The 27,451-nt window shown below is 43.9% G+C and overlaps 1 protein-coding gene across 11 annotated transcripts in view; it reads left to right on the forward strand.

Annotated features, from left to right (window-relative positions):
- Nucleotides 1-26,044, forward strand: part of JADE1 (jade family PHD finger 1) — a 43,152-nt gene extending 17,108 nt beyond the window's left edge. For 6 of the 11 annotated variants that reach the window (XM_058838606.1, XM_058838600.1, XM_058838596.1 and 3 more), the window contains exons 3-11: nt 5,693-5,775; nt 9,197-9,354; nt 12,513-12,700; nt 15,808-16,019; nt 16,700-16,867; nt 17,397-17,513; nt 19,793-20,323; nt 21,866-21,983; nt 22,492-26,044. In XM_058838606.1, coding sequence (XP_058694589.1) covers nt 5,693-5,775; nt 9,197-9,354; nt 12,513-12,700; nt 15,808-16,019; nt 16,700-16,867; nt 17,397-17,513; nt 19,793-20,323; nt 21,866-21,983; nt 22,492-23,393 — 2,477 coding nt within the window. In that variant the 3' untranslated portion in view covers nt 23,394-26,044. Of the gene's footprint in view, nt 1-5,692; nt 5,776-9,196; nt 9,355-10,029; nt 12,430-12,512; nt 12,701-15,807; nt 16,020-16,699; nt 16,868-17,396; nt 17,514-19,792; nt 20,324-21,865; nt 21,984-22,491 lie in introns of those variants that run through there. The other 5 variants (XM_058838603.1, XM_058838605.1, XM_058838602.1 and 2 more) reach the window with 2 other exon arrangements.
- The last annotated feature ends 1,407 nt before the right edge of the window (nt 26,045-27,451 follow it).

Genomic DNA, 27,451 nt, shown 5'->3' on the forward strand with positions numbered 1-27,451 from the left:
GACTGCTAGATTGAGTACACCTGGACACCACTGGACTTTCAAGGCCTTGACAATATCATGTTATCAGCCTGTGAGTGGGAAGTGCTCAAACTGACTTTGATAACCTGTGGTAAACTTGAGTTGGAACAGTTTACTGTTATGGTAAAACATGGCTACCATGGGAATTGGTTTGGGGAGCTCAAGTAGCACTTGGATCTTGTGCTGAAAAAGATGAGGTCTAGGAATTCCTGACTATTGTAAGAGTGACATGTACCTGTGTGTGGTTATGTGTGTGTTCTGTGAGATGATAAAACTCAAATACGTGCTGCTGAGGACAGCGATGACAGGTGGGAACTTGTGTTAAAGTGCTGTGGCAGGGAGCTGCAGGGATGGTTCATTATGTGTCAGAGACTGAGCAATTGTGCTGTGGTGTTGTAAAGCACTGCAGAGATCGTATGGATTGAGGCTTTGTTCAGCAGCTGCAACTAGGGAGTCGTCAACTGATAGTAAATTTCAAGTAGCATTGCTGTTGACAAGAGATAAAAGGCTATTCCTTCTTCTGTTTTGATCTTGAATGAGATTATTGTGTACTAATATGCTATAAAGATAAGGAAGATAGATGGGCAAACCCTCCAGCAACAGAAAAGCGAGAAAGGAGATTTGGCTAAGTGAAATGGTGTCTTACTTTGTGTTTGCTTGCACGCTGCTTTCTCTGTGATAAGGTCTGAAGACTTCTGCCCAGCCAGCTCTTTCTGAACCTGACATAATGGAAACTGCCCACAGAATAGTTTGCTTCTGCTTCCTTTGTGCTGGAATTTGAGCCAAGCATGGAGATGTTTCTAAGTGGCATGGAGCCCCTGCTTTAAGGAGTTGTGGGCCAGGCCTTAAATGGGGAGACTGAGCTCCTCTGTGTTCTCCTCGGGCCGCAGACCATTCTGACAGCACTGGCAGCGGCACCTGGCTGGTCTCAGAATGAGCAGCACGGGCTTCTGGAAAGGCTGGTGTTAAGCAGAAGTGACAGCCAGACATGGATCTGTGTCAGGGCTGCTTTGCTCTGTTGTGCTGCCTGCTGTAGCGGGGTAGCAGGAGTGTATTTACGGCGGGAGAAGTGCTTGCAGTGATCTGAGGCTTTGAACTGTTCAGAGGCTGTAGCAGCAGGTAGTTCTCCGGGGACACAGCTGGGTGCCTTCAGGTGGCTTTACAGCAGCCTTGTGCATGATACCTAATAGCTGAGACTTCTCTGCTCATGCTGAGCAGTGTATTAGTTGTGGGGTAGAATTCCCTTAGGGTTTGAATTGTTTTATTGGTTCCAAGCAATTTTCTGTTTTGATTGGATTTTTTTTTTTGGAATGAAAACGTATTCTTGACAGATCATTTAATAAAATGATGCAGTTAAAATTGATTAAGTTTTTCCTTTTGGGAAGTGTGTGTTCCTCACAAGTGGGGAAAAAGAATGCACACTCCTTGATTGCTTTCTTTTATTATCAGGAGGCGTGTGTGCTACATACACCCTGTGGTGGTATTATAAGAACACTGTATTTACAGTGTGAAGTGTTCATAGCAGCCTTGGGGAACAGAAAAAAATCCTATTTGAATCTGAGAAGTCCTTTGCAGCACCAGTGGTGCGTTAGAGCTCTGCCTCCCTTGCTGAGGATTTCACTTTTTTCGTGGTTTGGGATTTCTTTTTGCTTTTTGTCTGTAAGTGGATAAATGCAAAAGGAAATCTAAGAGCATGTGATAGGAGTATGATCCCTCTCTTGTTGTTCGCAGTGATGAAATCCTTTTAAAACACACAAACACCTTGGTCATTTGAAAGAACTTGTACTGTAAAAGAATCCAAATTATTTTGGTCTCTCTCCCAGAGTGATGATGCTCAGTAGGCTACTGTGTTGATCCTAGACTTGCCATAATCATGTAGCACTTAATAAGATACCTTTTATCTCTGATGTCTAATGATGGTGGGAGTGCGTGTTTTAGATGTGTTTATTTGGCTTCATGCCTTGGAGTTGTATATTTTTCATATTTGCTGTTTCTCACATGGCTTATGGTAGCATGGGCTCTCTTAACATCTCACTGTTTTTCCATCTGCTGTGAAACTCATTCTTCCCATGAGGTATACAAAGGTATCTTACAGAACTTTTATATCTTCCAAATCCCAGTGATTCAGACTTGCCTGATGATTTTTTAAAACTTTAATTTTATTTTACCATAACTAAATTTAACTCTTGTCTCAATCTTTAGTTGTTTTTCTAGTCTTGGTGATTCCTAATCCAGTTTGGGACTAGGGCTAGTACTCAGAAAACTTGTTGAACACAGTGATTTTGGATATTTAATGAAAGATTTTGGCGAAGTGTCTGGAATCTTTCTGAAATAGCTGAACTAGGTTCATGTGCTTATTATGCTGCAGAAGGGCTGTTTTGAATCCTGTGTTTTGTTTTGACCAGAGTAGATTCTGCCTTCTGTATAATCCAGGGATGGTTCTTCATGCATTCGGATGTACAAATCACATCATTAACCACTGAAGTAGGTGTAATGGGCTGTGAATTTCTGCTTTCAGGGAGGTTCCTTTTCTGGCTTAGGTATGAAAATATGGAAAGGACGCTTAATAGACAAATAACGTCTCTAATTTTCTTCTTGCACTTTTATTGGTGTAGGCAGAGTGGGTGGATGGCTTATTAATGAGAGCAGCTTTGGGAAATTCCGTGACTTGGGCTTGGCACTGGTGAGGACAGTGACATTTTGCCATTGGCTTTGATGGAAGCAGAGTTGAAACTTTCATTTGGGATTTCAAAGGTAGCTGGATTCAGTCCTGTTATGGGCTGGATATTTTGCTGTCATTTGGCTGGCTCCTTCAGTTTCTTATGTTCTTGTCTAAGCAGTGGTGCTGGTTTTAATCTATGAATTCAAGGCTTATAGTCTGGCTTTGTTTATTCAGTGAGTAAATGTTTTCCCTATTGACGTGAAGCCCTTGCCAAAGGTCATCTGTTAGCTGCAGTGTGTAGTAAAACCTCAGTCCCATGAGGAATTCTTCCACCGTTTTCTCCTAGTATCGTGTAGTTTACACTGCTCAGAAAAATCCAACAGCCTTTTCAGCAACAGTGTTTCCACTGTGCCTGCACCAGTTTTGTGTGCAGGGAAGCTGCAGAACTACCTGAGAAACTTTCTTTCCTTAGTCAGTGTAGCAAGGTAGTTGGCCTGGAAAAAACACTCATTGTAACAGATCCTGAGGGAGGCTGGCTGTGTTTGATTTGTCTCTTACGCATGGAAATTTTACGTAGTGTGCTTTCATATAGCACTTTAAAAACTATTTAAAGTGAAGCTCCTGTAGTTTTGATGATAAGAGTTAGCCTTTCGTGAAACGTGGAGCAGTTAATTAATCCAGTGACCAAACCCTTGTGTACATGGACATAGAAGTGTGCATTTAAGACACTTGTCCTGATGTGTAAGATGACACGGTGAGGAAATGGAGATGGGTGATATGGCAAGGATTGTCTTACTCCTCACCTTTATAGCTTCTTTGTGGCGTGGGAGGGACCTGGAAAAAGCTGCTCATACTCTTTTTAAATTCAATTTATGATAAGTTGTCATCAGGGCTGAATTAAAGAACACTGGTAAAGACCCAGAAGTACATCACACTACATTAGCCACTACACTAATTTTGCCAGATGCTTGCCTTACTTGGGAACAACTGTGTTAAAGCCTCCAGACTCACGAGCTCATCTCTCACAGAAACTTGAATCACACACAGCTTGTTGCTCTTAATTCTTTCTCTTGCATGCAGACTCTCTCTCCCGGGTCCAACAGTGTACAAAACCGCTCCGATCCACAAATGAATTGGAAATTTCCAGGTGCTGACTGGCTGGTGCAGCGGTTTAACTCGCTGAACACCTCAGTGGCAGCTAGTTGGTCAGATATTAATGTCTTGCCAATGGAAAATATCAGAACCCATGAGAACTGAATACTAATCTGTCTGGGTATGTATGTGGTCTGTATCTTCTAGGGAGGCTGTTGATTAAAGAAATCACATCTGTCTGAGTGTTAAAATGTTAATATTTACATTGTTGCATTACAGGAAATAAATCTGGATTTTTTGTCATGCATTTTAGCTCTATATCTCACAGTTTTTGTGAGGGATTTTACTTATTCCCTTCTGACTTTAAGTAGGGTTTGGGATGTTCTGATAGGATCCTCACAAGAAGTTCATACTCCTGCTTGTGTTTCTTCTTCAGTTTTTAAGGTAACATTTAAATGGGATGGTAGTTAAATGATCTTGAGAGTCTACTTTTCTCACAGATTAATAAATGGCAATCAGTCACTATTTTTCTTTTTCTTTTTTTTTCCCTTCATAGAAAAAAGGAAGAGTGCTGATAACTTCACCATCTTTTATATTAGAACACGAACATTTGCTTAAAATGATCCTCTCTCTATTCTTACAGAGAATAAGGTTTTTATTCTTACAGACATAAGATTTTTAGCTATTTGCTGGGAACGCTGCTTCAGTTTTGACCATTATGCATATTCTATGTAATGTCTGTTATTCATTGCTGTGTTCCAGAGAGGTTTTATTGGGGCAGATTCCTTAATGTATCACTAGCTGAAAAGAGAAGACAAACATAACTAAAACATAATGAGTTCTGTCATATCTTTCCAATGAAAGCCTTGCACAATTACTTCACTTCTAAAATTATTTTTTTTATTTTTAATAGAGAAGTTATCGCATCCTGTGCTTTTGAGCAGGGCTTTCTGATCCTTGAGAGGTTTCTGGTGTGAGGCAGTGCTGCTCTTATAGACTGTAGCCTTATTCTTTTTACTCCTACCATGTTTGTGCACAGTGAAAGAATGAGCAGTGTGGGAAGGCCTTAGCATCAGTCTGCTTCAATTTGTCTACAATTAATGTCCATATTTGCAAATTCTGAGTTAATGACATAGTTCTGAGCTTCCCTATCAGATAGACCTAATACAACTCTTTCATCTCTGCAATCCAGAAAGATTTATTGGCTTTTTTTTTTTCATTAGTGCTGTGTAGTTGGCAGTGGAAAATACCTGCTGTACCTGTAAATCTTACTGTGTTGAAATTAGTTGATTTGCACAGGTATAATATATTCTGGTGTCAAAGCACTATCTTGTCAAAGGCGTGCAGATTCTTTCTCTTTTTCCTTTCCTCCTGTTACAATATTTCTGAAAGCTGACAGAGAGTCTGTCAAACGGTTTCAAGGCAAAAAGATACAATTTGTTTGGAATGTAGTGAATAATTATACAGACAAAAATCGTACAACCACACTGGGAGATTTGCTTGGGAGAAGAAACAACAGCTTGTTCTGTGGGCTCTGCTGTGTGTATGTGGCAGCGTGCTTCATTTTGCAGAGGCTTACGCCAGCAGAAATCAGGTAACCAGTGTAGTTATCTAGGACATTAACTTCAAAGGGTACATCCCAGGCTATTGGCAGAGCTCCTGGTCAGTTATTAATCTGCAGGAAGTCATTTATTGATGCTCAGGGGGAGGGATGTTATGAAGTGGCTTTTTGCAAATGCTGGGTGGAAGGCAGGTAAGTGCAGTGCACACTTCCTCAGTTAGGAAACGAGAAACAAAACAGACCCAGGAGAGTGATCACAGAAATTTAGAATTAAGTGGCTTTTATTTTCTGGTTCATTCTGGAAGAGCTTTCTGGAGGTTTATCACAGAAGCCTGCAAATTATCATTTCTGTATCCTAGGTCTGTCTACCTGGTCTCAGCATTCCAGATCTCAACGTCGTAGGACTTCATGTTCCAGAGATGAAGATCGGAAACCTTCTGAGGTATTTCTGGAATTTGACTTTGTATTTTGTCACATCTTTCAAAGTACCTGTACACACAATATATACATACATGTTTTCTGGTAATGGATCAATTTTTTACTTTTTTTTTTGTTTGTTTGTTTGTTTGGTTTGGTCTTTTATTTTGTTTTTTTGTGCTACATTTTGGCTGGCACATACCTCCCCTCCCTCACCCCTTCTTCCCCTCCCCCCTGCTCTAAAGATTAGAGAGTTCAGCTGTTGGCACAGCTACTGCCACCACCAGTTTCTATCTGTGAATTTTGTTGTAGTCTGACACCCATTCAGCATAGCTGCAGAGTCTTTCTTGTGCTATTTTAGGCATCAGAGTTTATTTGCAGCTTGATTTGTGAACAGTGGAAATTTACATTAGGTGCATTTATTTCATAGTTTGTACTGGGGCTTGGTGTGTGTGATCTTTGCTAAAGTGCTTGTCAAACTAGAAATCTGCTTCCTGACAGTTCTGTCTCGTCTACTGCTTTGAAGAGATAATATCAGGGGAGATAAAAATCTTTGAACTTTCCAGGTTGGATCAGCTGTTAGTAACACACAAAATGTGATCCATTTCTTTGGAAATGTTCTTGCTGAATCTTCCTGTCTTCAGGCAAAATACTACACTGCAGGCTTTGTAGAAGCTGCAAAGAAAGGATTAGCTCTGGGAGATGGTATTTCTCATTTCTTGTACTTGCCCAGTACAAGTATTCCTTACACATTAGTGAGTGGTGTTGAGGAAAAACTGCTTTGTTAATCCCCCTAATGACAGTGTTCCTAAGCCTCAGAGAAGAGTTTTCACAAGGAGAATCCCATTCATTGTTCAGTGTGAACTATAGCTAGTACTGGTGGTATACAAACTCCTTTGACTGTTGGTTATTGAAGACATTTTTTTTTTTGTGAATGTGGAGATCCCTGGTAAATTTATTCTTGTTAGCAATGGGCTTGTTTTCCTTAGTTACCTTTTCTGCATCCCTTAGAAGTAGCCCCTTATATCGTTTGAGAACTACCTCATGAAAGGCTATCAAGAAATTATCTGAGATAATTACGAGTCTTGCTGTTGTTTTTTTTGTGTGCTTCTGTTTTCTTCTCTCCCTTATCTTGCTTTTGCTGTCAGAATCTTTGCAGTCTTGTGCTGTTCTCTCATGTTTCCTCAGTCTGGATGAACTTGTGCTTCCCTTTAGCTCTGCTCCATAGCCTTTCTCCCATTGCGTTGCCCCAGCTCGCCACAGCAGCAGAAGTGCGCTGGCAGGAAAGTGACACTCAGAAACTCCCCGGGTGAAATCCTGGGCTCGCTGAAGTCAGTGGCAGAATTCCCACTGACTTCAGCGTGGCCAGGGTTTCACCCTTTAGCTTTGAAGTGTTCAGTGCTTCTGAGAGCCAGCACTTCTGTAAGCTCTACTTTCCTCCAGGCACTCTGGTTGCATCAGCAGCTAGAGCAGAAAGAATGGTGTCATGGGGCCACTGGCCTGGGAAAGAGTTTCTTGCCTGTCAGGTGCTGCATTAGCTTTGCTTCTGAGGGAGTTTTGTGACAAATTTATCTAAGAGCCTGAGTTATTTTGGCTCTGAGATTGAACAAGGTTTGTGTCCCATTTTATATTTCTAGTCTTCTTTTAATTTGACTTTAGATTGCTTTAAGTCAAGTCTCTTAAAAGTGCAGAATACCCTGGCCAGCTGTGCTTGTTTGTTTTGTGAGCCCATTTACTTTGTGGCTTACTTTTCATTTCTTGATTGAAGCCTCACAGGACTTGTAATTGAATTGTTTTAAACATTTCATTATATTTCATTACCAGCATTCACCCCATTCTTCATAAGACAATCTTTTTCTTTACTTTTTAATGTTGGCAGTTTTTCTGAACATGTCAAGACAAGTGTTAAGAAAAATGTCATGATTTTATTTTAATGACAAAACCAGAGTAGAAACAGAAACATACTTAGACAGAAGTGGGACAGTATGTGTGTGTTGGGAGGGAGGAGAGGTTTCAAGATGCACAGTGTGGCAAGGCAAATAACACTTGAAAATATTCTCAGAAGTGTAATTAGCCATCAGATACACTGAAATCCTTCCCTGGGGTTTCCAGGTGTGTGAGTAGTGGATGACAGAAGTGGCTGCCTGGGTAGCTCTCTGTGGACATCTGGTTCTGCCTCAGCCACAAGCAGCACCGGGCAGGGGCTGAGCTAACAGCATGACCCTTGCTTTTGGGGCTGGGAGGATGGGTCACTTTGCCCCCTTAGCAGCCTCATAAGGGACTCTAGGAGCACTGCCCTGAAAATCCAGAGTCTTTTCTTCTGTAGCTGCAGCGTGGGGCTCTGTGGATGTTGGTTCGGACCACCATGGACTGAGAAGACTGCAGGGAGCTCTACCCGTCGTCTTCTTGTCCTGGTGGTGCTTATTTTCTGTCACCTGGTTGCTTTATAACCCTTCCCTTTGAGTGGGGCATGGAGTAGTTAAAAATTAGTGTTGTGGAGGTGAGGAGGGCCTTGCCTTTTGCAGGGAGCAGGGTGGGAAGGGCTGGAACTCGGGTCAGCAAGTGCAGGCTTGTAGCTGGGATGCCTGTGGTAGCAGCACTCTGCTTTCTGCAAAGCCAACAGGCTGAAGCTGCCACAGCACTGGCACAGCAGGCCTGCCACAGGAGTGAATCCCTTTTTATTTCATTCTGTGTCTTGTTGAAGACAGCATGGCTGCTTGTTCATGGCTGCTAGCCCACAGGTTGCCAAACATCCTGCTGGCTTTAGAGCTGGATGCCTTTGCAAAGGCAAAGGAAAATTACAGCTGTGACACAGAGGTGTCTGTAGCTGATGGAATAAATACCTGTGCTGAACGGGGAGCTGCCACCAGAATTCCAGTTTGGGTCTTATTTTTTTTTAATCTTTTGGGTTATTTTTTAAAGTACTTGCACAAAGAGTCATCTCCTTAGAATTTCCTCTTGCGGCTGCTCATGGTGGAGTCAGGCCTTGATTTCTACCACAGGGAATTTCTAGAATGTCTTGGTATGAGTCAGAGCTCCAATAATTTAAAAAAAAATGCAAAAAAACCTGCAAAAAGCGTGGGAGCAAAAGTGAATCTTCCTTGTGCTGCTGTTTTACAACCCAGAGCTCCCACAGCTTTTATTGCAGCTGATATGGAGGTGAAAGTGGGTAACACCTTTTAGAACAAGTCTCCAGTGCCAGGAGGAGGACCAGGACCTGTAGTGCAGTTAGGTGGAAGTCATCCTCTCAGAATTCCTGCCTTCAGCCCCCCCTTTCCCTGCCGTGAAGCTAAACCCTGTTCTGCAGTGGGCTGGGCTAGTGCACTGATGGTACAGTGACCTTGTTCCACACTGTGCTCCATGGTTACCCTGAAGCTGTGAATCGTAGAGTGTCAATATCAAATGTCAGTGTCTCTATTTTTCTCTCTTGGTCACTCTCTTTGCAGGTGTTCAGAACGGACCTGATCACTGCCATGAAGTTACATGACTCCTTCCAGCTGAACCCTGATGAATACTATGTGCTGGCAGATCCCTGGAGGCAGGAGTGGGAAAAGGGAGTTCAGGTGCCAGTTAGCCCAGGGACCATCCCAGAACCAGTAGCCAGGTATAATTTGGAGGAATGTGAACAAATACACACACGTTTGTGCTAGCAACTTATGTCTACATTGCCTTGGCTTCCTGAGCTTTATTGTACAGTGCCCAGCTAGGAAGGTCTTGATTCTCAGAGGTGAAGAACACTCTGCTTCACCTTTTGGAATGGTCAGAGAGGTCAAGAGTCAGGCCTGTTCTGCACATGTGAAATAAAAATGTCAGAGAACTGTTTTTGGCAATACACTAGCATGGATTGTGATGACAAAACCTTAAAAATAGCTTCTATTTTCTATTTAAGCCAGACTTGAATTCACTTATCATTGCTGGAAGAGCCCTTATCTGGTGTTCCCTCTGCTTATTTCCAAGCCATAGGTTGTTTTTTTTTTCAAGGAACAGTTGGACAAACCAGGCTTAAGGGCTAGAGAAAACACAACATTTATTTTGTTTTCATACTTTTTTTTTTTGTGATTTCTTTTATTAACCTAAGAAATTGATTGTACAACGTTTCAACTGTTTTAAGAACTGTCCAGATGTTCATGTAACTAAATAATGTGAGATTTTCTAGCTCTTATCCAAAATGCCCTTATTTTCCTTGCCATGTTTGTTACACTTGGATACTATTTCCTGTTTCAAATTAAACTCTGCAATTCTGAGGGCAGGAGTGTGCTGCAGCCCATTTTATGCTTACTAGATTTTTTAACTATTTTTTTACTATTTTATTACTTACTATTGGAGAAAGTAAGAGCAAGGATTTTTGCCATTTAATCATTCTAGATCTCTTGGAGTCAGTCCAGGCTGGCCCATAAAGCATTACCAAATGACCCACCAGTGCTGGCAGGACCACAGCAGCTCAATCCTTGATTACATAGCAAAAAATTCGTCATGTTGGAACACTGACTGCTTCTTATTAGGTCTGTATCTGTCAGCTTTAGCCTTGGATTAAGGGGGCCACAGGAAAGTGTGTTAGTGTTGTTTTTGTTCTGTGCAGCAACCTGCAGAGTGCCCCGCTAGGTCTGTGCAAGGAGGAGCTAACTTGTACATCAGGTAAACCCTGTCCTTCCTTCTAAAGCATTGGACCTGGAGCTCCAAGGACAACCTGAGTTTTGCTCTCTGCTCTGCAGTTTAGGACATGGGAACACAGCCTGTCCCTGTTCCACACTGACCTCTCCCAGTCCCTGCAGAGGCACACACACGCACAGTACGTGTGCACTCACACTGCCTGCTCCGCACTGATTCCTCTGTTCAGCATCTCCCAAGGCTGTGGGAGGGCCAGGACACCTGTGGAATTGAGCAGAGGGAAAACCTCCCAGAGGATCACCGCCCTGTGTCTGTCACGGAGGTGCTTTGGTGGCTGTAGGAGGTCCAGGTACTCACTTAGGAAAGAGCTGTTCTCTGCCAAAGGCCAGTAGAGATGTTGCTCCAAATTTAAGGTGGTAAAAGACAGGGAAGGAAGGCATCACAGTTGTAGGTATTGGCACAGCAGGCACCACTCCTTGTTTTCCCCTGAATTATCTTGTATTGTCCTGCTGCTGAGCTCCTGCTGGTCAGAGTGGCCTATTGATGCCGATTATTGTCCTCTTTGCTCCCTCACAAAGCACTCGGAGAGCCCTGCCCTGGTGCCCTGGAGTGCAGGAACTGCTCTGTGCCTCACTTCGGGAGGGAAGGGGGGCGTGTTCTGTACATGGAATAAGCAATAGACAGATCATAGCTGGTGTGGGATAGAAGCCAGGGAGCAGGGACGTAAGCAGGGAGCTGGAACATAGTATGGAACATAGCAAAGAACATAAGAGTGAATAAAAGGTGTTGCCTGGTGGTGACTGGTGAGTGCAGAAGAGCAGGAGAAAGGAGCGAGGCTGTGTGGAAATTCACTGTAAACACAGGTCAGATGGACAATTCAGCTTAATTGCTTTCAGTGTGTAGTAAGGGTTGCCTTTTTTTTACTTCTTTCTAGCACAGAAATAAAGCCAGGAAAGGGAGTTGTTTGAGGACAGAGTCACTGTGCTTGTTTCTTCTGTGCCACTACTGTGGCAAGGTGCTGCCCAGAGGTTATGATTTCCACGGGGAGGTACTCTGGAAGGAATTTATGATAAAGAAGATTTGGAGAGCAGTGCCCAGTTTAAAATACATTCTCTGTGAAGATGCAGTAGTCTGTAACATTTGAACACTGTGCAGTATGACCAGAATCAGTTTAGGCAGAACAGTTAGGCTGGCAAGGTCATTCACATTCGTATTTTTCACAGCACCTCAGAAGCTCCAAATTCAGCATTTGGCTCTTGCTCACTTTTTCTCATTGTCTGAAATAAGCTAGAAGAGGGGAAGCTTTAGGGATGTACAAGACTGAAATAGGTGGAGGATTTACAGAGATCTCTTTGTGCAAATACAGCAGTGGCAGATCAGGGTTCCTGCTAGGAATTAACATGTTGGACCTCAGATGGGGAAGAATAGAGTGGGGTATGGAGGTTGTCCTGCTCCTTGTGGAGCTTAGGCTGTTCCCAGCAGAGACTTGTGGCAACACAGAGTGTTGCAGTCTCCTCCCTTGTACCACTAGCACCCCAAAAAATCATCTCCAGTGGTAGTGCAGGAGGCAGGCATTTGGCAGCATGGCCTGTTGCTTGTGGAGGTACCAGGTTTGTGTTGCGAAGTGAGTTTCATCCAAGCTCAATTTCAGTGTTTGCTGTTAACTAAGAGAAAGGGCAATGTCCTCTACTGAGACAGCCGGAAATACTTCTTTTCTCCTTGAATGTCCTTGTGGTCAGTATTTTAGTTAAGCAGATTGATTTTATAAAAGTCTTAAACCAGAGTATAACATGTGTATATATGGCAGCTGCTATGTAAATACAGCGTCCCTGCTTCGGCTTTAAACAAGGGTGAGTTTCAGGTAAGAGTAAGCACAGCTCTGTCCTCTAATATTTAATTTTATTTAGAATTCTGGCAATGAATTGGATTTCTAGACAACTCCAGTTAAGTTCTTACAATACCACCAATCAGTTATGGCAGTGCATGGAACTGTTTTCCCATCTCAGTGGTGCCAGGTGATTGCTGGGATGGTTAGGTGGCTGCTGCTGGTGGTTGTTAGTCACTTTTAAAAGTGAGTAAAGTGTTTTGAATTCTCAAGAGCTGAGCCTCTCGGCAGTCTGGCACTCCTCATGCCTGCCTGCCTGTCTGTTTCAGAGTTGTGTCCGAGACAAAAGCTGTCACCTTCACGCGTCCCAGGAAATACATCGTTTCCTCGGGCGCGGAGCCTCCGGAGCTGGGCTACGTGGACATTCGAACCCTGGCAGACAGCATGTGCCGCTATGACCTCAATGATGTGGATGTAGCATGGCTGCAACTTGCCAATGAAGAATTCAAAGAAATGGGTGAGCATGAGTTATTTGTTGCCTTTTTTTTACTTTTTTTAAAGCTGGCAATCTTATGAATAATTTCAGGGAGAGCAGCAGTGACAAGAAATAGTAGCGGTATGAGGAGATAAGTAATCATATGTGTTGGGATAGCCGTGAGAAGGCAGACCTGGTGTGATTAAGCCCTATGATAAATACCTTCATAACTCCTGTGTTGTATCTGCTTAGACTTGGACAGAATCTGGTTTTGTTTTGTTTTTTCCTCTGCTTTCCATCTCACAAAGTTCTCAGTTTGCCATCTTGGTTCTTAAAGGGAACATCAGAGAGTCGTTTTTCCGGGCAGTCCTATTTATTTATTTTTTGATTAATCACAAATCTCTGTCATCAGCTCGTGGTGTTCAGTGCAGAGAAGGCAAGACAGTTGTTTGACAGGTTTAGAGAATCTGTGCCAGCTGAGTGGCGCAGTGAATGGGACAGTAGGGAATTCCTGCAATGATTTATTGGAGGGAGCTCCCAAGTCTCACTGTGACCGTGTGCTGTAGTTCCAAAGCAGGAGGAAGAGCTGTCACAAGGGGAGCTTTTCTGCAGGGTGGGTTGTGTGTGGGAAAGGATGGGGAGAGGGGTGAACTGGAATATTTTCTATGTAAAATGAGTGCTTCAGGAGAGGATTTCAGTGGAACTGAATAGGATGTAAGTCAGCACAGAACTTCTACCACTTTGTTTGGCTGAGGGAAAATGCTGTGCCAGATGGAAGAGGTGTGGACAGGTTGGTGAACACTTTTGGTTTTTGTTTTGGTGCTGTGGCAGTTCCCTGCTTGGGGTTGCAGTTCAGTCAAACATGTTTTACCTGGCTGTAGCCCATAGGTGGCACGGCTGAAGAACTGGTAAACCTCAAAATTACCACTTAACTCTATTTCTCCTTTCTAAACCAGCACATGAAAGAAACAGATGATATCTTGGCCTGGTCTCTTATCCAGGCCTTTTTTCCAGATCTCACATTAGCTCTGCTCAGGTTTAGTGTTGGGCTTAGAGGATTTCAGTTTATGACTCCAGAGTTTAGGTTACCTGTTCAGTTATCTTCAGGAGAACAGCAGCAGGAAGTTCCCTTGGATTTCCTCAAGGGGGAAAATATACTTTTTTATTTTTTGGTATCCTTCTATCCAGTCTGTCTTTTTCCAAAACCAGACGAGGGCTCCTACAGTGGGGTGTGAGCCGCACAAGAGGGGCAGATTTGTACCTCTGCAGGGAGCCCCATTCTGCTACACCAGCATAACCTTTAAAAGTACATGCTGCACATGGCACAGTGAACAGCTAGAATTTGTTGGCTCTTACGTTTTGGTGTAGTTTCTTGCAGGTTGTTTGCTCTAAATTGTTACCCACTCAGTTGTGCTTTATGTAGAGGGAAGGAAATGCTCCTGTTAGTACAAGGCAGCGTATTTGGGGTCTTGAAACATGCACATGGGTGCTTGGTCAGACACTGCACACTACAGATATTACAAATGGGCATTTGAAAAGTGATCTACTTCCTGATCTGTACCTGGGGCACTTCCTTATGGCATCCCTGCAGCCATGAATTCCCTGTGTTTTCTTTGATCCCTGTAGGACTGCTTCAGGTACTGAGAACATACAGTGGTTCTGTAAAAGAATGACTGAACAGGAGCTGCAGCCCCCTGCTTCCCTTTCTGTAACCCTTGCAAAGGCACAGGCAGTCACATCTCTAAGGGCCACTTACAAAGTGAGAGCAGATAGAATTCAGTTTCAAGCTGGTGTAAAACCTGTCATCATCTGCTTTGCTGTTGGAGCAATTCTGGGTTGCAGGGTAAAATCCTTTCATCAGCAGGATTTTGGATGTTCCCTCTTGCTACTTTTCAGCTGCTCAGTTTGGGTAGCATAGGATGCATTGATCCCTGCTGCAGGGATTTACCTGTCAGTAAGGGAAGCTGGAAGTACTTTTGTGGAGTGTTTATCTTCTGATCTGGAGGAGCTAAAAAGGTTTTTTATTCTTTGTTTTGTGGAATTTTTGGCTCAGTTTTTCACAGGGAGAGCTGAAAGGAGAGTTTACTTGTTAAAACACCCATCCTGAGGTTGCCATCTCCTCTCTGTCTCTCCTGGTTTCAGCAAGGATAGAGCTAATTTCTTCTCAGTAGTGGTTACAAGTGCTGTTTTCTGGATTTGTAATGAGAATGGTGTTGATAACACACTGGTATTTTGGGGTCTGTGGTTATCCTAAGTCAAGGGCTTTTTTTTCCCCTTGTGTCATGCTCTGTCAGTGAGGAGGTGAGCAAAAGGGAGGGGGCATAGGCAGGAGAGGTGACCCAAACTGACCAAAGTGATGTTCTACATGATGGAAGGTCATACCCAGGATATAAACTGGGGGAGTTACCTGAAAAGGGAGGCCTTTCTATTTCAAAACAAATCTGAACTATAAAATACTACAACATAATGGGTCTGTAGCTGTGTGTCATGAATAATTTTCTGATGGATGCTACTGGAAATGAGAAAATTTCAGATTAGATACTGCATTTAGTTATTGTCCCAGCTTTGATGTTGCATTTATTACAGCTATGTTTTTCACTTTTTAAAATGAATTAATTGATTGCTGTAGCAGGGTCTGATGGAGACCTCAGTTGGGATTGCATCCTTTTGGGTTGGAAATTGTGTTAAATCAACAACTGTTGTTAGAAACTGCAGATTTGCTCCAAGTATCACAGCAGATTTTGTCATTGATTTTCTCTCTGTGCCTCATCACTTTTGGTTCAAAATACTTTCAAATCTTTCATCAAAGAGTTAATATCTGGGTGGCAAAATTGGAGCAAAAGCCATAGCTGGTGCTGTCCCTGAAGGAGAAATGAGAACAAGACCAGGAAGCCAGAATCAGTCTTGGAAAATTTTTCTTAGAATTTGAAAGATTTGAACACTCCACTTCTGTTAGTTTAATACAGTTATAAAACAACTTTGCCATTTTTTTAGTTTCCATGCTGGAACAGGCATGATTGTCTAGGAATGAAACATGTCTGTGTGGGGATTGGCTGTGTCTCCTCAGCTGTTAAGAAAGAAGGTGGAGCTGTTTGTGGTGATGGTTGTCACTCTTTTCTTTAACTACATGAACAACTCCTGTTTTCCAGGGATGCTGGAGCTGGATGAGTACACCATGGAAAGGGTGATGGAAGAGTTTGAGCAGCGCTGCTACGATAACATGAACCACGCCATCGAGACGGAAGAAGGGCTGGGGATTGAATACGATGAGGATGTCGTCTGTGACGTCTGTCAGTCTCCAGATGGAGAGGACGGCAATGAAATGGTGTTCTGTGACAAATGCAATATTTGTGTGCACCAGGTATGGCAGCAGCAGCATCTTGGGTGTTAACAGAAACTTTTCCAAAAGGGCAATCAGTAGGGACACAGGTGGGGTTCATTCCAGGTAATATAACAGAGAACCTGCTGAGCCATGCTGAGGAAGCACTACTGTGTGTCACCTTTCTGTGCTAGTTCAGAAGTTTTCCTAACATAAGAGGAGATACAATTTTAGCCTGTTTCCATGGATGGTTCTTACTCTGGCAGGTGCCTTCCCACCAGCCTGTCCTTCCTTCCCAGCTCTAACAAGTTTCTGTTGTCACTCAGTGTTTGGAAAAACTTCTCTGCTGAGCAGGAAACATATTTTCTGGCATGTGTTACTTAGCTGCTTTTGTACTAATGATAAAGGACTAGGCCTGTGACAGCTGTAAATACAGGTGACTATCCCACAAAATACACAGAGTAAAGTCGGTATTTCCGGACCTGTAGGGTTTCTCTGATCACATCAAACCCTCAACCTAAGTGCGTTAAAGCTGATGGTGATTGGGACAGAGGGCTCCGTCAAGACGCAATCTTCTGAAAAACGTGCTCCTCATTAGTTGCCATCCTGCACTTTTCCCTCACAGCCCTTTGAGGTTTGTGAGAGGCTGTGTGTGTAATCTGCCAAGAAACAACATGGTGTTTGCTTTGTTCTCTTTTCCCCTGCTGCCCGTGGGGACGCAGGCGTGCTACGGGATCCTGAAGGTGCCCGAGGGCAGCTGGCTGTGCCGGACCTGCGCGCTGGGCGTCCAGCCCAAGTGCCTGCTGTGCCCCAAAAAGGGCGGCGCCATGAAACCCACCCGGAGCGGCACCAAGTGGGTGCACGTCAGCTGTGCTCTCTGGATTCCGGAGGTGGGTGCTGGTCCTGGGATTCTGGGAAAAAAACCTCCTTAACGCATTGTTCAACTTAGAAATGGAGCATAAAAGCTTCTTGGTTAGGTGAAAAAAGTCTGGCAGGGATGATGCTTCACCTGTAAGGAAAGTAATTAAATCCCCTTTGTCAATCAGAATTAAGCCTTGGAAAATGAGGCCTTTGCTGCTGGCAAAGCTCATTTAACAAGGACACCAGATACCATTTCACTTTGTAAACGGAATGTTTCAGTCTGACAGAATTCCTTTGGGTTCTCATAGTCAAAGTGTTCATCCTGCATGATAATCTTAAATCGGTGGCCTTCACCTTGAAACTGGTTTGTCTGTTCACAAAAGGAGAAACTGATTGTTTTTTTAAAAGAGAACTTTAGATCCTTATGTAAACTGAGGAATTTTGGGACATACTAAGTTGCATACACACACGAGGAATTTGTCTTCTTTAATAAAATTGTTTCTCTTTTCAGTTAACGCTGTCATAGTCACTCCAATGCTTTGACAATTTTTCTCTTAGGTGAGCATCGGAAGCCCTGAAAAGATGGAGCCCATCACAAAAGTTTCCCACATTCCCAGCAGTAGGTGGGCACTGGTGTGCAGCCTTTGTAATGAAAAGGTTGGAGCTTCTATACAGGTAATTTAACCACACAAATATCCACGTGCTTTCACGTTTTTGTCTGTTTATAGTAGATAGGAAAATGTGTTACTGGTTGTTACTATGGACTTAAATGACCTGATCTGCAGCAGAGCATTTTAGACTGGGCAATGTTGTTTTACATGCATTCAACCAGAATTTATATTGCATTGTTAGCTGTAAGGCACCTGCAGATCCTTTGCAGTGGAAAACCACTCAGAAATATTAAATAATCCTTTTCAGAATAATTTTAAACTCTAGAAAGACTGAGAAAACATATTACCAAACCTCAGAATTTTGAAAGAGGAGACACTGGGACATCAGTCCACACTTTGATCTCCTTTACTTGAGAATAAATGATGAGGGAGTGTAAGGACAAGTGACCCATTTGGGGCAGGGTTGTGCTTGTGTAGAAAAAGACAGTAAGACATAGCTTAACATTGTGGTGATGTTCCTCATCCTCAGAGCACTTCCAGCAGCAAAACAATCCTCAGGAAGCTCCCTGAGACAGAGAGGGATGGTACTACAGTCTCCTAAGGAGGTTGAAGCAGAGCTCTTCTGGGGCTGGCCTGGCGTTGCAGGCTCCACGGTGGTCAGACCAGCATTAAGACACAAAAATTGCTTAGGTCCTGCACTACTTTGAAATAAGTTTATATCCATTTCCCTTTTCTCCTCTGCCCCAAGTTATTTGATTGAGGCTGCCAGGAAGAGCTGTAAACCAGAAACTCAGCAGTAGTTCCAGTGAAACCTGTCACAGTCCAATTCCATGTGAGGAATGCATGAAATAGTTAAGTGTTAACTAGAGAAAATAAATCTGTCCACAGCCTATAAATTTGCAGGCATAATCCCTCCTTGCAGAGCCATCCCCTTCCTCTTGGCTGCTGTTACGTAGCTGAAGCTGTTTTTGTCTGTTCTCCGGGCCACCTTCTGATATGTGCACAACAATTAGGAAAAGTGGCAGCTGGAAGTGTGTGTCAGGCTGGTCAGGGAGCAGCTGCACTACACTGGGAAAAAAAAGACTGTGTATTCCCCCAGGTTCAGCAGATTTCCTCCCAGTGAGACAGGCTTTCCCCTCTTCTCCCAATAAAACATGAGCTGCAGTAGGAGCTAATTATGGCTAAAGCACTTCTCTGTACTACCCTGTGTTCCAGTTGGGATGCTCCTGGCCTGTTTGTGTTAGTAGGAGAGGAAAGGGCAAAAGATGCTTTGGTATTTTTTAATTCTTTTTATATGTTGCTTTTATTAAAGACTGCTCATTTGAAACCTTTGCAGTTTAAACCCTGCCATACCTTTATAAGCCATCTGGCTGCTGAGTCAACCTGAGCAGGAAAACCCAGAGGAGATTTGGCTTCTTTACAAAGCACTGTATAAACATCCCAGTGCACTGTGTTGCTCTTTCAGGGTCGGTGGCTTGGCTTAAGCATAGTTTTGTTTCCTAGTTAGGAGCACCAATGCTCCTTTCCATTTAAAATCCTGTTCCCCAGAGGTGTGAGTGGGTCTAAACACATATATATGTGTGTTTGTGTATATAGACATATTTATATGTATTTAAATCTTTCAGCTGGTGGCTGGTGGTGTGTATGATAGCATTTTGCAAAAGGAAATTAAATATCATGGAAATGAAGTGCTAAATCAGCTGAACTAGTGCCCATCACTCTGTGATGGCTGGGTTCACTGAGTAGGAAGAAAAATGACAACATTTGAATTTCCTGTTCTCCTCCTCTCCAAGGTGAAGTGACGGCTGTACTCAGTGAAGTAATGGTTGACAGTGATTTAATATTTGACATTATAAAATTAGAATAACAGGGGAAAAATTCCCTTTGGTTGAGGCCTTTTGGATAGCATAGGTCCAGGTGCTGGGAAAGATTAATTAAAGCCTCAGACTGGCCTGGAGCCACCACAATGTTTTTTTCTTCCCCCCCCTCATGCCGGCACAGTCCGAAGGGGAATGCTTTACTTCGGGTAACGGTGCTGTACACAAATGGCTCTGGTGTCAGTAGGAGTGTTCCTCTTGTGGCTTTCTGTGCATGGAATAGCATGGTGGGGCTGGAGGGGGAGGTGAAACACTCCAATCCCTCTGGGCCACTTGATCCTTGCCTGGCCTGAAAGCGCTAAGTCATAACCCTAATTAAAGAGAGCAAGGAAGCGCGTGCAGCTTAGAATTGGAGCGCGGTGACCGGCTTCTTCTTCCAAAGCAGCCCTGACTTCTCCAATAATTTTAGGCAGTGTGGCTTTGTAACTTTCCATTTATTTGGTTAATCGTAGTTTGTTTTCTCTAGTGTTCAGTGAAAAACTGCAGAACAGCCTTTCACGTCACCTGCGCGTTTGACCGCGGCTTGGAGATGAAGACCATCTTGGCAGAGAATGACGAGGTGAAGTTCAAGTCCTACTGTCCCAAGCACAGCTCCACCAAGAAAGCGGATGCTGAGACTTCGAGTGAAAGCCCAGGGCAGGAGAATAGGAATGGGATTCAGGACACCTCTCTTCCTGCCCACATGGACCCTTTCCACAGCATGGATCAAAACCAGGAGGAGGCCCACAGGGTCAGCCTCCGCAAGCAGAAGCTCCAGCAGCTGGAGGACGAGTTCTACACGTTTGTCGAGTCTTTGGAAGTGGCCAAAGTGCTGCGGCTGCCTGAGGAGCCGGTGGAATTCCTTTACCAGTACTGGAAACTGAAGAGGAAATCCAATTTCAATAAGCCTTTGATTACCCCAAAGAAGGATGAGGAAGACAATCTGGCTAAACGGGAGCAGGATGTTCTGTTCAGGAGGCTGCAGCTCTTCACGCACCTCCGGCAGGACCTGGAGCGGGTAAGCCCGGCACTGCCTGTGCTGGCCACAGTTAGCTGAGTTCCCAAGCTGTGCTGACCCCAAGCTCAGCTCTGAGCTGTGCTGTCAGGCAAGACCATGAACACTAAATTTCTCCAGAGCACAGCAGTTGCCCTTTGTACACAGAGGTCAGTCACAGGGCCAGCAGGTCTTGGTGTGTGGCATTCAATCACCTGCGACTGGACTGTCGTGTTTTCACTTGTGCTTTTTTACTGATTAACTCTGATTGCTGTACTGCAGGCCCCAGCTGAAGCCTTTTCAGCCTTTAAGGGCTTTCCATGGTCCTTTCTTCCGGTGAAAAAGATGATGAAACTTAGCTTGATTTGCAGCAGATCTGTTTTTCATTGGCATACCAGTGTAGGGTGTTTCCCTGGACTATCTGTGTAGGTTTGGGAGGTAAATGATGTTAGATTCATTTAGGTTTTGAATGTTTGGAGAATAGTTCAGTAGGATCAGTTTGATGTTTCAGTAAGTACATCTGATCCTGAATTCCTTTTCTTTTGGGGATAATTTAAGAGCTCTTAGAGCCAGAAAGAAGGCTGAAATTAGTTTTTCACGTCCCTACAGCATGTGGCTCATGTAGGCCATGGACGAAAGCTGGCTCAGGAGGTCCTACCTCAGTAACCTGTAGGTGAACCAGAGCCTTTCTTTCATAATATTATCTAATCTTTAAATCAGGACAGCAGGTTCTCATGGATGTACTGCATCTCTTGTTAAGGATCCTGATGCCTAATTACTCTTATAATTAATTGCTGTAGTTTTTCTTTTGAGTTTTCTCCTAGTTTCAACTCCAGCCCATGGCCCTTTTGTAGCTGTTCAGATGGCCCAGATCTTAGCTGTTACCTGGGATCTTTTGTTCCTGCTCCATGTGCTCAAGCATTCTTGTCATCTCCACTTTGATCAGCTAAATCATTAGAGTTTGTAACTATGTTCCCTAGATCTTAAATTATTCTGTGCGTGTCCTTTCCATTTCTAAATGTGATGTCGAAACAGGATTTTTGTAATATTTCTAATGTTTTACTACTCTGTTCCCACTGATTGTACATTCAAGATAATTTGGATTTTTAAAAAAGGGCCTTTGCAAAAGCAAACACACTTGTTAGGTTTCTCCAGATCAGGCCACAAGGGCACCACCTTGTACTGAGAGAGAGGAGTGCATCCACCTGCACTTCTCAGTGATTCCCTCATCTGGGAATTATTTAATACTAAATACATTCAAGGATTTCCAACATTTCCCTAGTTTTTGTGTGTGACTGAGGTGTTTGTAGAAGTTACTTCTGAGCTGTGGTTCTCCAAATCAGAAGGAATAATCTGTCAATTAAATTGTGCCTGTCAATTCAGCAGATGATTTGTCAGTTAAATAGACTGTTCTCTGAGAATGGTGTTGAAGGTGGTTAAATTTAAATACGCTTCTAACTTGTTTAAATGGTGTATAGTTCTGCAGCTGAATTAATTCAAAGCACATATAGGGAAATATCCTGGGAATACAATTCCTGTAAAACATATCCCCTTGCTGTCTTCCAGGTGCGAAACCTCACTTACATGGTGACGCGGAGAGAGAAAATCAAGAGATCTGTTTGCAAAGTTCAGGAGCAGATATTTAACAGCTACACAAAGCAGTTGGAACAAGAAAGAGTTTCAGGTATGCCTCAGTGTTTCCTTCCTCATGTTAGACCACAGGAACAAGGTTTGCTTACAGGCTGTGAAGGACAAACAGGGCCTCATTTGTTCTCATTTCATTCCTCAGGAAGATGAATATCTTCAAAATTACTGCAGTGGCCAGATTATCCTTTAACTGTTGAGTAACTAAAAAATAATGTTTTAGATGGCATCGGTGAGATCCACTTGCTGGTTGCTTTTTGCCTCTGTCTCTGAGGAGTGTCTGTCTTAGTGGACAGAGTAGTGCTAGGACTTGTGTTTGCTACAAGTATGATTAGGCGAAGGTAGAGGAAAATAAAACCACACAAGCAGGATGTTGTGAAACCATGACAGCCACAGAGCTGTGACCTAAAAGTTGCAGGACAAGCAGCCAAATGCCCATTTCTGATGTGAACATGTCAGGCACGAGGAGGAGAGTTAAAAGAGGTGCATTGCAAACTGGTATTTACACAGCTACGGAATTGCTTGACTTGAGCTATGCTTCCATGCAGGTGTGCCTTCCTCCTTTGCCTCCATGGAGAACACGGTGTTGTTCAACAGCCCGTCGCTGGGCCCCAACGCCCCCAAGATCGAGGACCTCAAGTGGCACTCTGCGTTCTTCAGGAAGCAGATGGGCACATCTCTGGCCCGCTCCTTGAAAAAACCGCACAAGAGAGACAGGGTAAGAGACAGGTCTGGGAATGACAGCAAATCCCTGCTGAGGCAGCCCAGCCCGAGGGAAGGAGGCGCGGATCCAGGCAGCTTTTTAAATTTTGACAAGACCTTTGCTGAGACACGGATTGTATCGGCACAGCAGAAGAACGGCGTCGTCATACCAGAGCACAGGAAGAGAAGAGACAATCGCCCGCAGTGCGAGGTGGCGAAGGCAGAGCTGAAGGAAAAGACTTCTAAACACAACCACAAACTGCTGAGACCCACAGAACTCTCTCAGAGGCAATTGGAAAACAAAAGGGCTGTGCACCACTCCGGTGGTAGGTCAGCGCCTGGCACTCGGAGGGATATAGTGCCTAAATGTAATGGGGGTCTGGTCAAAGTAAACTCTAATCAGACAGTAGTTAAAGTGCCTACCACGCCCACGAGCCCAGGGAAAAACTGGGGCGGATTCCGAATTCCAAAGAAGGGGGAGAGGCAGCAGCAGGGGGAGAGCCTGGAGGAGGCCTGCCGCCAGAACTCCGGCTACCCCTACCTGGGTGTGGGCAGAGTTTCAGCGAAGGAGCGGACAAAAAGCAAGTTAAAGCCTGACAGCGAGAACGATGGCTATGTCCCCGACGCAGAAATGAGCGACTCGGAGACGGAAGTGGCTGAAAAGAAGTGCAGGCAGCAGAGGCTCAGTCCCAACAGCAGCATCGGCAGGAGGACGGACATTATCCGGAGGAGCATCCTGGCGACCTGACTGGACACAGGGACGGGGTCAGTAGAGTCACTGCCTACAAGCCAACTCCACCTTACTCATCGGTGTGAGAGAGGAGCATTCTTAGACCGAGCTACAGACTGACAAACTGAAAGCCCATTTTTTTCTGAGTTGTATAAATATGTTTACACGCACTTAAAGCTGTTTTAAGCTCTTTGGTTTTGGTTTTTTTCCTCTGCCCCATCCACACCCCCTTACCCATCCCATTTCTGTGAGAAGTTTGAGTCTCCCTTATTTGCAACTTTCCTGAGTAAGCAGAGAAGTGACATCATTAGTAAAACAGGAGTTGGGATGCACACAACTCACAAAAATCTTTTAAAAGGGGCTAGGGTGGTGGGTAGGAGGAATCAGGCTGCGTTCATCCTTTCTAGCTAAAAGGCACTGAAAGTTTTACTCCCTTCCCCTGACTTCTGGAAAAGCACAAGCTCTTAATTTAACTCATTGAATGGAGGATGGTTGTTAGACCATACTGCAATGCACTGCACTGCTAAATCCCATTACAAATGCTCCCCGTCCCTGGGCAGGGGCAGCTCTTTCTCCTCTCTTTGCAGAATGTGTTCTCTTGTGTTCAGTTTGAGTGCAGGTGGCAGCTCAAACCCTCCCTGTGCTCCAGAGTTTACATGTGAATGGTGACCAGGCACAGGCACGATGTTGCAATGGAGGAGGAGGAGGAAGGGATAGGGCAGGGCTTGAAAGATTGGGACTGCCACAAAGGATGTTCCCAAATGGCTCAGTTCTGAGCAAGGGGCAGGTGTGGGGGTTCCAGCACTCCATGGAATAACCTGTCACCCGTAGTCAGGCACCTGCCTTGGGGAGTGTGATGACAATGCCAGACAGAAGTTTTCTATGGCACTAGGCAGGAGGAATTCCCAAAGGCCACCACAGATGCACTAATGATATGTACTGAGAGTCAGGCTTATGACACTGAAAGGTTGCTTTAAATGGAATGAATATATATTTTTAAATATGATAAAATGCAAAGGCAATACATTGTGATTAGCTCTTTACAGTCAAGCAAAGAAAAAACTATTTCATTCTATTATGGACTAGATTTGATGGAAAAGGGAACTCATATTCTGATTGTGTACTTTTTTAATAATTGCAAGTGGCAATAATGAGTAAGATGTAAGCAATAATATGAACAGGTTGTGAGATACCGTTTTGTACCGAGTGGAGCGCACGCATCACCGTGGAGCGTTAGGAGCCTGTACATTTTGGAATTTTTCATAAATGTAGGAGAGGTATGTACTGGTGAAAAAGTTTTGGCAGCAATGTGTTAATAGAGAGACAGGCATAAAGAATCTCCTTCTCCTTCCCTTTCCCACTCATAGCCTGCTGTTAGGGCATCCACTCACCTTGGAATGTCTGACCCTTATTCCCCGAGGTGGGAACACTTGACAACACAGAATTCCCCTGCAGTAGGACTGAGGATTCAATCAGAAAATAAAAAAAAGGCTTAACACCCTATCTTGCTATGCAAGTTAACATTATCAATTAAATATTTCACCAGAATGCATCCCTGTTTTAAAACTCAGAAGTCTTAACCTTTTGAGGAAGGGGAATTTTATGTACGATAATACACTTTCAAAATCCTCTTGCTGGTCCCAAAAAGTCAGAGTAATTGGCATGACTTACAGAGGTGAAAGGCAGGGCACTGGTGACTGAGGTTACATAGTCACTCTTGGAGTGTGTTCAAAGTATAAACAGCAGACAGACAAAAGGTAAAAGCCAGCAAGTTCTACTCAACATCCAGCAACATTCTCCAGACAGGCACTGGTATTTTCCTTAAGAAAGAAGCTCATGACCACACAGGAATTGTCAAGCCATAGTTGGAATACCCTAAATTTGGATTCTGAGTAAACCTTTAACCTCACACCCCCTGGACAGAGGTACCTTGTTAATTTGCACTATTATGAACACTAACGTTGTGCAGAGTGAATGCCTTAGCTGCTTTGTCCCCTGGCACTGAGGGCGAAAAGCTTTGTGAGCTTTCCAGTGGAGCTGACCCCAAACCAAAAAGGCTGCGGTACGACCAGCTCTATAGGTTAGTTTTGTCCTTGTGCTTAGCCCTCAGCAGGAGGTGTTGTAGGTACTGCAGTGACAAACCCACCCCCCTCTTTTACTGGGATTTGCTGGATTTCTGTTTCCGAGCGTGACCTTTCCTTGTGCTGACTGACCAAGAGATCTTTGATATGATCCGTGTGTTCTGTCCAACCGTAGGCTAGTTGAACGTCTGTAGAGTTGCCTGGAATGCCATTTGTTAGGTTATAAACTCACACAGATCTAAATGAAGGGTTCATGTTGTGTACAAATCTTGATTTCAGAAGTTCGAGACAATTGTGATGACATTTGTAAAACTTGTACAGATTTTTCACTATGTGCCTAGCTTTGGTGTCCATTCAGCTGAAATTAAAAAAAAAAAGGTGCATGAAGAGAAACAGAAATAAAAAAGTATATGTAGAGATGACTATTTTATATTACATGGCCCAATCCTGTATTTATTTTCTCCCTTTTTTGAAGTATTTCTAAAGACCTAGTTGAAACAGCTGTATTTTTTGTTAAAATATTCCGTAGAATTGTGCCTTTTGTCTGTATGTGAATAAATGCTGTACATTTTTGCAGTATCCTTGCCAGCAGTGGTTTAGATGTCCCCGTATTTGTGTTTGGGTTCCTACAAGAACTTCACTGCAATGATCTGAACAGCTTCCATGGATTAGTACAGGCATCACCATGCACACTACAGCTCCAAGGTTTTGTACATTTTTAAGGTTTTTTAAACTGCTTGTTACTGACAGCTGTGCCCATCCCATCAACAGCACACTGTGTGGTTTTCCCCTTGGCATCCTCAAAACATTTCCATTTGTAGTCAGAAGATGTCCTTGCAAAGTCTATGATCTCTGTACATTCCACTGGAAAAGGAGCATGAGGTTTGAATGCCTGGATCTTTGGGATAATTAGCCTGAAAGTTTGTTCACACGCGGTCAAGCAGTACTGGGAGAAAATTTGCTTCTATAGCAGGATTTCCAGATGAGGATTCCTCTGAACTCCAGATGCAGAAATACAGAACAGAATGGACTAGGTGCTGAGCAAGAAAAGGCAAGGCAAGGCTGTGAAAGGACACACTGAGCAATCCATCTTGAAAAAACCAGATCTCCAAATTTGGGAGCAACATGGGAGCAGCCTCCTCTGGATGCCCCAGGGAAATCAAAGGAGCTGGTGGGTGTATGATGAGCTCCATGTGACCCAGCTCCTGTTCGTGGTGCCATGAGACAGACCAGGACAGAAACCTTTTCCTTTCCTGTTTCATCTCAGATTGCTCTCCTGCCCCTTCCCTTCACCATGAGTTGCTTGTGTCATGCCTGCAGTTCCTGTTCTGGCGAACAGCCACTGGGTAGGAGCTGCACCCCAAGGTGAAATGAATATACCCATAATTAACAGGGAAGCATGCAGGTGCCCTTCTGTGCCTCCAGGATCAAATACTCAAATACTGGGAGCTGCCTGCCCCTTCCAGCCAGGTTTCACTTCACAGCCAGAGCCTGCCTTTGAGGAGTGATGGGGATTAATGGCTCACACAAAATCTTCCAGGTGGCCTGTCATCATCTCAGCTGTGCATTATGCAAATGGCAACAAGGTGCCTGGTACTTGCCTGCCTCTGTGTCACACTGATGACTGATGAAAATCTCACCTAAACAGACACTGGGAGCTTCTGAAAAATGTATCCACGTTGTTTTGGAGAATCTTCGACATCTTTTAACTAAAACTGAGATTTACAGAGAGCAGTGGATACAGGCATCTATCACTAAGAAAAAGCAACCTTTGTAGGAACGAGTGGCTGTCCCTGCAGCAAGCAGGAATTGTTTGTGAGGGTGTATCCATCTTGCAGGCTCTACCTGAACAGCCAAGATTTCAGCAGGCAGCACAAAGTCTTGCTTCCACAGGGGGATCAGCCCTAGCCCTGCTCTGTCCTCTAAAATGCAAATATGGTGAAGATCCACTGCCATGGACACACAGGTTTATTAATCCAAATGAGACATTTCCAT

Source organism: Poecile atricapillus, chromosome 4 (assembly GCF_030490865.1).
Source record: "Poecile atricapillus isolate bPoeAtr1 chromosome 4, bPoeAtr1.hap1, whole genome shotgun sequence".
NCBI lineage: Eukaryota > Metazoa > Chordata > Aves > Passeriformes > Paridae > Poecile > Poecile atricapillus.